This window comes from Rhizopus delemar, genomic scaffold (assembly GCF_000149305.1).
Source record: "Rhizopus delemar RA 99-880 supercont3.8 genomic scaffold, whole genome shotgun sequence".
Classification (NCBI taxonomy): Eukaryota; Fungi; Mucoromycota; class Mucoromycetes; order Mucorales; family Rhizopodaceae; genus Rhizopus; species Rhizopus delemar.
This window is the reverse complement of record NW_027137834.1, coordinates 1,865,340-1,875,585: the sequence shown is the minus strand read 5'-3', so window position 1 is coordinate 1,875,585 and position 10,246 is coordinate 1,865,340. Positions and strand designations below refer to the sequence as shown.

Here is a 10,246-nt window from a genome sequence, read left to right as displayed (position 1 = left end):
CTAGAAGCAGCATGTCTGTGATCTTATTTTGATTTCAGACTGTTGCCATTACCTAGATAAACTGTTTCTTCATTGAACCAGTTATAAAAATTAACTTTTGTAGCTGCGTAAGAGATCTTTTCACTCTTGAAAAAAAAAAGATATGCTTTTATAATCCAACTTGATCAAGGCATGAACAACTAGAAAGATAATTAATTCGCTAAGTAAGAGCATGATTAAGAGTTGGATCAGAAAAGGATTCAAATATAAACTATTATTAAAAAGGAATACTTGAATTATGTTTCTTTAAAAAGTCAAGCAACTTACATTATCTACGTTTTCAGTGATTATATAAATTGGTTTATCAGCATCAATGCTATCTGCCCTTTCTTTTCTCGTTAAAAACATTTTTTTTTTTTGCACTAAATTGAACAAATGCAGTATCTTGTTGATAGCCAATAATTGTAACTTGTGAAAGAATACTTTTTTTTATCCGCTTAAGTATTTCCAGCGCGACCAAAGTAATGGGACTTTAACTGTCCTTGTATGCTTTTCTCATGCTATTTTCATATTCAATAGCACAATAATACATTGGTTAAATCCTCAAACACATTGCAAATATTAGATATCATAATCTGGCTGCACTCAATCATCATCCTTTAAACTGGAAGATTACTACCAGGAACGTTATTTTTTAACATAAAGTAAGCTTTATAAAGACATCAATTAGCGTTTTTATCGACTAGATTTGTTATTAAAACAAAAATGAAGCTTAGCGGTCAAACCGAAGATGAACCCCTTTTTCATGGTAAGAAATTGGCTTACGACGACTGTAATTGATGTTAATTCTATTCATTTTAATGCTTGGTTTGTTATTAAAAGGAGATAAGAGAACAACACGATTTTTTCTCCCAAGTGGAAAGAAATGAAATAGAAATTCAGAAAAACATGTATAATGATTGGTGAAAAGTGGAGGATGAGAGTTTTTAAAATATTTGGAAATACAAGCTAAGATTTGGAAGCCAATTTTGAATGATGTTATTAACATAAACAAGTGGTTAAGACTGAAAACTGGTAAAACTATTGCTGTATTATTGATAGGAAACAAAAAAAAGTGTATCACAATATGAAAGATGTAGTTGATTTCAAGTTTGATATTTGTATCGTACATGGCCTTATTGAAAAATAAGCTGATCTTACTGCAGGAAAGTGTCGTTAGAGAATTGGTGATAAGCGAAAAATCTCGATTGATAGCCCCAAAATTGTTTGAGCAGGAAAGGATCTAGTGAACAACTATACAGTATCTTAGAAGACAAAAACTGCAACGATTTTGTTGGTTCATTTTCCATCTTAATGGCTTAAATCATAGAACTTCGTTAGCGCATCTGGTAGGGGGATGGTTTGGTGTCGCTGTGCTGGAGTTTGATGTTAGATTCCCTCGAAACGTCAATGATTTGAAATGCTTTTTTTAGAGATGCTTGCATGCTTAAAAGTTGTTTTCGTAGGTTGTATTGATGGAAATAACGAAATGTGTCGTTGTATACTTGGCTTACAAATTGTTTGATGATTGTTATATATTCAAGGTACAATGGAGTCGACATTAAAAACAAGTAATGATAAAAAACATGGAAAGAGAAAAATACAACAAATTTGAACAGTAAGGTATTTATTTACTCAAGCATCTGACATGGTATGCTCCTCCAAATATTGATCGACCCAAGTCAGTTATATCATTTCATTTGTTTGGAAGAAAAAGTTAGTATAAGAAGAAAGGCAAAACAACTCTGCCATTTAACGATGAAACGAACAAGGGAATGAAAGCAAAAGAAGCGTCTTTATTAAAGCTAAAGATTGACAATTGCGGGTCCTATGAAGCCAGTGATGGGAAGTTTAAAAATATAACTCCGATTCGATATTTGATTGGATTGTGTACACATCTTTCTTGTGTCTCGGGTAAAGCTGATCGATTTTGCTGCTCGTTCTTCTTTTCTAATTCTTCCTCTCCTGAAACTACTCATGACTTAACCAATATGAGTTCTAGTACTTCTCTTGAAAATTATATAAACAACTTTACTCAAATGACAATTCAAGCTTCTATCTTTTTTCAAAAATATAAAAATGATCCACAAATGTTGGATCAAATGAGTACCAATTTACTTCGCTTAAAAACAATCTATGAAAATGCCAACTCTTCTAATGCTGCTAATAAACAAAAATAAAAAAAAATTATAATATCTTAGAATACTTTTTATTTTTTTCTGTTCCCAACAATGATTTTTATTACATATTTTGCAATTTTTTCTAAGTACATACTTCAATCTCCACCATGTGACAGCTCATTTCATTTTTTGTGACTACCCCGTTTTACTGGGTATCTAAAGGCGCTCATATTTGATAAGCTGCCATTCACAAAATAAAATGTTTTCCAATTGTATGCATGTTCGCTTTTTTAAGTGGTTTAACGATTTCTCTTATGCATAGAAATTGAGAGCTTGCTCGCTATAAATTAGTCATTAGTTCAAATGAAGCTTAAAAACAACTTGTACAAATAATAAGGTTACTCATATGAATATATATCGCTATAAATACTTGAATAACCACTGAAGGATTTTCATCAAAAAATTGATAAAATGGTCCTTGTGCTTTTCGCTTAGCCGATTGACGGGTCGATTAGAGCTGCGGTTAGGTTTTTTTAAAGGTATATTCTTTGGATCATTATCATATGTTTGTTTCCATCTGCGTGCGGTGTTATGCTTAATATCCGTAGATTTAGCTGTCTCCTTTGACTTCATAGGCTTTTCTGTTGAAAAAAATAAGAATGTCTTTTGCGATTTTTGTCAGTGTAAATATCATATTGAGTAGCTCTCTCCTCTTCTTAGGAGTGGTTTCTTTCATGACGGTATCGCAAGAATCAGTTGATTCAAACTGAACTGCCTTGATTTTAATATACTTTCTATTAGCCAAATTAGACAATCGAAATGATTCTTCCTCAATGAAACTTGTTACTTCGTTGCTCTTCTCATAAAAACACTCACATGACTGTCCTTGTAAAAAAAAAAAAAAAAATAGCAAATTTAAAATCTGATCAATTCAAATGAAAGCTATTTTAGTAAAATAACCAAATGACTTCAAACAAGTGAGCAAAAAAATTGGACCATTGTTTCAAAAAAGTCCAATCGACAGTGGAATCACTGCAAAAAAAAAAAGATAATGAAAAGATGCTAGTGTTTTGATAAAGCTCTCCTTCTTTTAGTAATTGTTTTTCTTCTTTTTCATCCGAGAAAACAAACATTATGTTTTGATAGAGAAAGATAAAAATAAAGTATAGTTTATTTAAAGAATAAAGAAAAGGGTATCTATTAAAGATTAGTACCTTTCTATTTTGTATTATAACATTACATACAGAATGATAAACAACAATAATAAGCCTGTATTATTAATCACATCCTTATTTTTATGCCTTTTCTGGTAATGGATGAATACGTTTTTCTTGATGATATAATACTGGTTTGGTTAGTGAAGGCCATTTGTTTAGATAAGTTGGTGAAGGACGAGTGATCTCAGACTTAGAACTTCAATTAAATAAAAAATAGATAAAATAGTATGAACTTTACCTTTTCTTTCAAAACAGTCTCTTTATCTTGAGATACATGAATAAAGTGTGTTCCTTGACCTTTAGGTACACACTGAGCAACACCGTGCGCATCTAGTACTACTTCATAAACAGTCTCCTATTTCACATTCAGTCAACATGTTTATAACGAAATGAATAAGATACCTTTTCAAAGAAAGAGTCATTAGACATACAGCAACCCATAATTTATTATTATTAAAGAAAGAGAAAAGAGAAAAGAAAACAAAACAAAACAATGCCGTTTCATCTTTAGGTAAATCCGGAATCACATTGTTTTGAACAAGTGTAACATCTTCTTTTTGGCGTTATAAACCATCCAATAATTCCATGTCTTCATTTTCACTACTCCACTCATCTGCATCAAACTAGGAAATATCAATACACACTTACAAAAATTCTTGTTATGCTCTTACTGTCTTTTCTTCAAAGTCTATATTTGAGGGTGGTTCCCAAACTAACAAATCTCCCGCATTAGATCCACTGTAGACCTGCTGATGTGTTTCCCGACTCTCAACGCATGTCACTCTTCCGTAAGCACCTTTTAACCTTTTCACTAATGTGCCCTCTATAAGGTTATAAACCAGAACCTGTCTATCATCGCTAGGCACATAAAGTAAAGGCGGCCAAACATCCGGACTTGATATTGTAGACCCTAAATATAACTTATGTCGATTTCTCCAATTAGACCCGTAATTCACAAATGTGTTTTGTCCGGATTGTGTATTCCATAATCGAATCTTCTCATCTAAGCCTAAGGATACCAAGTGTCTTCCATCCTTTGTGATCGACAGGCCATTGATACCTCGACTGTGTGCTGTATTTGTCTCGGCTAGTGGATCAGCTACATCAAAGAAGAAATAAGGACATATGCATTTTTTTATTCCAAGCCTTCGTACTCACCTGCATTATTTTGATCTAAAGACATGAGGCAAGCGGATGCTTTTCTTATATCCCAAGTACGTATTTTACCATCACTTCTAAAGAACAGTACATACAAACAATGATTAATAAAAAAGAAACATAGCACAATAGATACATTCTCTTTACCCTCCTGAATATAAAATATATTCTTGACATGTTGACCAAATGCATGACAATACAGATCCAGAATGACCAGTGAGTGAGTGAGTAAATGCCCCGCTGACTAAGTCACACAACCTAATCCTTGGTTCTGCCGCCGCAGCTTTTTATTGTAAAAAAGGAAATTAGCATCTATTTTTTTTTTTTTTTTTTTTTTTTTTTTTTTTTTTTTTACATGCAACGAGTGAGTGACTTGCAATAGTGGACATAGATTGACAGTGAACACGGCATTCTAAGTCAAATTCTTCGACCGACTTTTACTTTATGTTATTACTGTATTTCTATCGATAACAATAGATGACTTGCCTTCATTTCATTCGTATCCCATACTTTAATGGTTGAATCATAACTGGATGTGACGAACAACCCATTGTCTTCTGGGTACCAAGAGACTGATGTAACAGCATATTTATGTCTATCCGCTCTACTTGAATGTTAATCCTAATTCATTATGTATTCTTATACTAATACCTTGCCACACTGGCAACTGGTTCGTTTTTATCTGTCATTGAATTTAAATCATAAATATGTAGTCTACCATCCCCTCCTCCTGATAATAAGCTGTATGAAAAATATTATGTTGTCTTTTCTGGCATGGTTTTGTACTATGCTTACTATTGCTGTTCACTAGTGTCTATCTTTATTGAAGTGACTCCGCCTATTATTTACAACTGTAAGTCTCACCGCAGGAAAACGTATTTTTTTTAAAAAAAAAAACCTCGGTGAGTAAGTGCGAATTCCTTTGTTCGACTTAATTCTAAATCATAAACTCTTCTTGTTGTTTCTGCTCTTTCTAACTTTATAGGTTCTATTGAGCCATATTTTCTTTTCTTTATAAAGCTGTACATTAAGAGAGAAAAAAAAATAGCAAAAAAACAAGTCTGAAATGCAATAGCAACAAAAGTATATTTTAAATACCGACATTAATGCAATTATATCTTCTGTTTCTGAGTAACTGAAAAGCCTTGCTGCTTCTGCAAGAATAATCATGATGGATATAAAATATTCTCAGGATAAAGACAAAAAAATATTTTTAGCGATACTTTGCTGGAATACATAAAATTCATTTCTGTATTACTTTTAATTCGCACTATAAATACAAAGCCCTAAAGGAAGACCAACATCATTTACACTTTTTTCCAAAGTTGGATGGGTTAGGTGTTTTGGACCCAGGAATTCAACGACACAGCTTATAGATAATCTAGACTCGTTAACTCCTGGAAGTCAACCACCCTCAGTCTTGTAGTCAACCTAACTTGCTAGGTCACATACATCGATTCCATTCAGGAAATACTGGGACAAGACTGACTCTCTTTTTCCCTCTCTTGCGATTACATCCTGCTTCTCACGCCAATAGCTTTATGCAAAACATATATGAGGTGCTTGATTCTTTTGGATATGCAGATACACAGCAGGCAAAGTGTACTCTTACCACACTTCTCCGCTTGCCTCTGTCTGCTATAGTCGCTATGATTCCTACTGATTATTGGATCACTCGATCACGACACACAAAAATCTCAAGGTGTCTCGATTTTTTACGTATGATCACCACTTTGGATGTATACAACCTTTATTCTCATCTGACCAGCCTTCCTCCCTTCATCTGGTTTCCAAGTGAAGCCGAGATATTCATAATCGTATCATTAAGCTAAACCTGTTTATCTGGCCTCATATATTGATTCAACATAAGCTATTGAGCGAGGTAGATGATCCAGCGTTCATCGATGCCTTCTGTTCGCAGACTCAATGGATCAATTACAAACCTAAACCATTTCGGTTGTCTCTAATACGGCGATCTTTACCATCATCGGCAATGTCACCAATACCAACTTCCCAAGTGGTCACTTTTTTGGAAACTGCCTGTTTCGCCTGAAAGCCGGTCTTTATGGTATCGTCTATTCCACTGTAAACTCTATAGCCAATCACTTCTTTCAAGATTTGATAACGGCTTGACCTCTTCACGATGTAAACCTTGTTCTGCTAATAATGAAGATCTACAACACCTCTTCGTGCGTTGTCCTAAGAAATGGAGAGTATGAATCGATGCTTTCAACTTCTTTAGTCCACATCTCACTTTCACTCAAGATGATGTATGCTCCATCCTCTGGTCTTTTCAGTAGTTTTCTTTTGTTGACAACCCTGATCTCTGGATTCTCAGCTGCTGCGTGCTTTCTGTTATCTGGCATGCCCATTGGAGGCTTGTTATTGACGGCTTTCCTTTTATTGATAAACAGTTGATCACTTGTGCTATGTCGCAGTTTGCCACCTTCAAAAAGGGCAGGCTCAATCTCGAATAGCATTTTCAATCGATTACACTCTGTTCCTCTCCTTTTTCTTAATAAATAGCAGTTGTTAGCTATTGACTTCTTACTGTTTCATATAAGTACCAAATACCATACAAGCCCACATTTTTTGGATTTGCCCTGGCTTATTACAGTATGAAGATGGAACCCAGATTTCTCAATGAAGATACAGTTGTACATAAAAATGATGTTAGAATCTTTAATCCACGCTTCAACAGCTCTAAATCTTTGTTCAGTAACGTCAGGGGAGTTTTGTTTGGCAGGAATATGTGTAATTCTATTTGTGTAGGAGCAGCTTTCTTTCAGGTGCTTATCCATGCCAAATTTAGAAATGCTAAAACCTTCAAATCTATCACTGAGAGCGTCACCATTTGATTTAGCGTAGCTACCGGGTTGTTGTCAATAAATTCTTTCAAAAATTTCATATGCTCTTCCTTCAGGTTGCGAAAGTGCTGTTTTTTTTTTTTTTTTTTTTTTTTTTTTTTTTTTTTTTTTTTTTTTTCTGGCTGCTCTTCAATAGTATTATCTACTTCTAAAATCTCTTCTTTTTGGATGCTTCTTTTGCTGCTTTAATCCAAGGCTTTAAGGTATATACAGGTATCCCCTACTTCTCCCAAACCTTGATGTAACTAAGATTAGCTTTCTTCTTGGTTATTTTCTTTTCCACTATGTTCGATTGTGACTCTTGAACTCGCTCTGAGATTTCTGTACTAAACACCTCATGCATTTGAAATTTGCTTTGTTCATTAAAATCGTAGACAGTGCTAGGCTTACCCATCTTTAGCAAAAACCAAGAAAGGGGCTTTTAGTTAAAAACACATTATAGCTTGGTCGAACTTATTTTTATTTTTAGTCGATCAAAAAGCAAACAAATGGACGAAACAAGCAAGCTCATTTGGTCGAATTTAATTACTGCTTTGGTTGAAATTGAAGTGGAAATATAGTATTTATCTCCTACGGTATCGTCGATTTTAAACCGCCTTAATGTGCCTCAGTATTGAGGAAATTTACACGTTAAAGAAGCCATTGCGATAATTAAATTCCAGGTCTGTGAAACCCACTTTTTTTATATAGACTTGAAATAATTCATGTACATAGAGCCCTCCAAGTGAAAAAAAGAAGGGTAAGCTATTTTTCTGTATTTACAATTATTAGCAAACGTCAATTGTAAATAGAATTGAATATAGAGAAAAGAAAGCGGTATCCAGAGAGAGATATACGCTGATGATCGTCCCACCCACAGCTGATAACAAATGGTTCATAAATGAATGTGATACATCACTGAAGTTTTTTGAACTACAAGAAGCGTCTGTTAAATATATCAAAGAAAAAAAAGAGGTACACTTGATGAGTCAGTGTATGAACTTATGTGAGTAGTTTAGGCAAAGGTTCAATTTTGCTACTTATAAACTAAGCGATTTATATCAGGTCAATTCAGAATATATTACTGATGAAGTCTTGGCAATACAATAACCAAATGCTGGATATATTCGGGGAAGAGCTTTAGACAGACATATACTTGCAGTAATTTAGCATGTGATTTGATGGCTTCCCAAGCTCTGACGATGAAGAAACAGCTTTCATCCAAAAAATAGTCAATGTAAACGATAATTCTTGTAACAATTTAAGTGGATTTCTAAATACATTTTAATCCACACCGATAAACAGGACTACATGCAAAAACGTACTACATTAAAGGTAGCTAACTATAAGCTATTCTCTCTTGTCCTTGAAATGGATTCTATCAAAACCGGTTCTGTTCACGCTGTGAGACAATTGTAAGCTGAAAACTACGTGGCAAGCCAAATAATTTGATTAATCTTTTTTTAATTATAGGATGGAAAAACTGCCCTTGTGCAGCCATTGGAAGGATGTAAAAGTGAAAACGAGTCGTAGAATACGTACGTGGAACCCCTTCTTGACTCTCTTTTGAGTAATCCCGAAAGTGGCACCTATTTACCATCGTAAATGGGCGATTGTTGCTATTAAATTAGTCCTTATTATTGACTTTTTGTAACAGGACAAGCTTAAATGACACTGAACAAGGCTCGGAAAGACCTGATAGCGTTATTTCTGTCATTATGCAAACCAATTTAGGTAAGAACTTGGGGTACAGAGAAGCAAAGATTGCAGAACCCACCGACAACAAGTTCATGCTTGCCTGGGACTTGTGCCACCCTGGGTATTTTAAGGAAACGATAAATACCACCAACAATAGGTCTTCTATCTTTTTCCAAATAAAAGGCAACTTAAGCTGATTAATAGTAACTGCTGTTATCTAACCTTATTGAAAACAGGTCATAACATCACTGTATACACGGTCATACTGAGTGCGGACGAGATTTATACTATGCTTGAACTTACTACGCAGTCAATGGAGAGCTTGGAACTGCTTACAGCTCAATCTACATTCAAGTAATTGCTACAAGTGGCGTACGTATTTGAAAAATCAAACAAAAGAAGGAGGAGACAAAAGGTTTCTTTCTCACGAAGCGATATGGACCCGGATTGGTTCAGCTTTGGGAATTAATATCAGACAAAAAAAGACAGAAAACGACATTGCACATTGTGCTTTTGAACATCCACTTATCTTTCCTTGATCCTCTTTTCTTTTAAAGGCTTGTTGCTATTATACTAATCTCTATGCGATCCCCCCAGTGCATTTCTACTTATTTGACCACTGTGTTTCTTCAATGTAAGACGTGTTGTATTCTTTTAGTTATTTGGATTATTATCGAAAATAAACATTAAAGCTTCAGTTTTCAATGCAAATCTCTTCTCAAATTATATATATTTAGGTGACATCTCGTACAGTACATCGCCACGATTGAAACTGAAATTGATGTGTACAAAATTAAAAAGGAATCCTCATTGTGTTTCTAACTGCATAAGCTAACGTTGCTGGTACATGACTAAAAAAAAACAGATGTAACATATAAATACCATGAATCAAACCGTATAGAATATGATCAATCAAACGCGCTCATGCGGATAATTGAATAGAATCAATTGAAATTCGCATGTTTACATATGATATTACTATTCTAGACATACTATCTGAATTATATGAAGGATACATGTGTAGGTTACAGACCATGTACTATGATGATGTGCAACCTGCATAATTTACTATTATTATTAATAGGCATACAAGTATTTATATATCATCAGAACTTAAAACCAAATCGCGTTTTTCTTTCTTCGCCTAAGATATATTAAATAAAACCATAAGCCAACGTCGCAAGTTTTA

At 34.1% G+C, this 10,246-nt stretch overlaps 4 protein-coding genes across 4 annotated transcripts; 1 reads left to right on the top strand and 3 right to left on the bottom strand.

Annotated features, from left to right (window-relative positions):
* Positions 1-23: 23 nt before the first annotated feature.
* RO3G_10902 (uncharacterized protein) lies at positions 24-387 on the bottom strand (the record flags this gene model as incomplete). Its single annotated transcript, XM_067665486.1, has 2 exons — positions 24-125; positions 307-387. 2 exons carry the CDS (start codon positions 385-387, stop codon positions 24-26), a joined length of 183 nt encoding a protein of 60 aa, XP_067521587.1.
* A 3,531-nt stretch (positions 388-3,918) lies between these two features.
* Positions 3,919-4,538, bottom strand: RO3G_10901 (uncharacterized protein; the record flags this gene model as incomplete). Its single annotated transcript, XM_067665485.1, has 3 exons — positions 3,919-3,978; positions 4,027-4,454; positions 4,514-4,538. The coding sequence occupies 3 exons, from the start codon at positions 4,536-4,538 to the stop codon at positions 3,919-3,921; spliced, it is 513 nt and encodes a 170-aa protein (XP_067521586.1).
* Positions 4,539-6,687: 2,149 nt separating this feature from the next.
* Positions 6,688-7,102, bottom strand: RO3G_10900 (uncharacterized protein; the record flags this gene model as incomplete). Its single annotated transcript, XM_067665484.1, has 2 exons — positions 6,688-6,910; positions 7,065-7,102. 2 exons carry the CDS (start codon positions 7,100-7,102, stop codon positions 6,688-6,690), a joined length of 261 nt encoding a protein of 86 aa, XP_067521585.1.
* Positions 7,103-8,670: 1,568 nt separating this feature from the next.
* RO3G_10899 (uncharacterized protein) lies at positions 8,671-9,278 on the top strand (the record flags this gene model as incomplete). Its single annotated transcript, XM_067665483.1, has 4 exons — positions 8,671-8,774; positions 8,833-8,869; positions 8,991-9,093; positions 9,262-9,278. 4 exons carry the CDS (start codon positions 8,671-8,673, stop codon positions 9,276-9,278), a joined length of 261 nt encoding a protein of 86 aa, XP_067521584.1.
* Between the last annotated feature and the right edge of the window lie 968 nt (positions 9,279-10,246).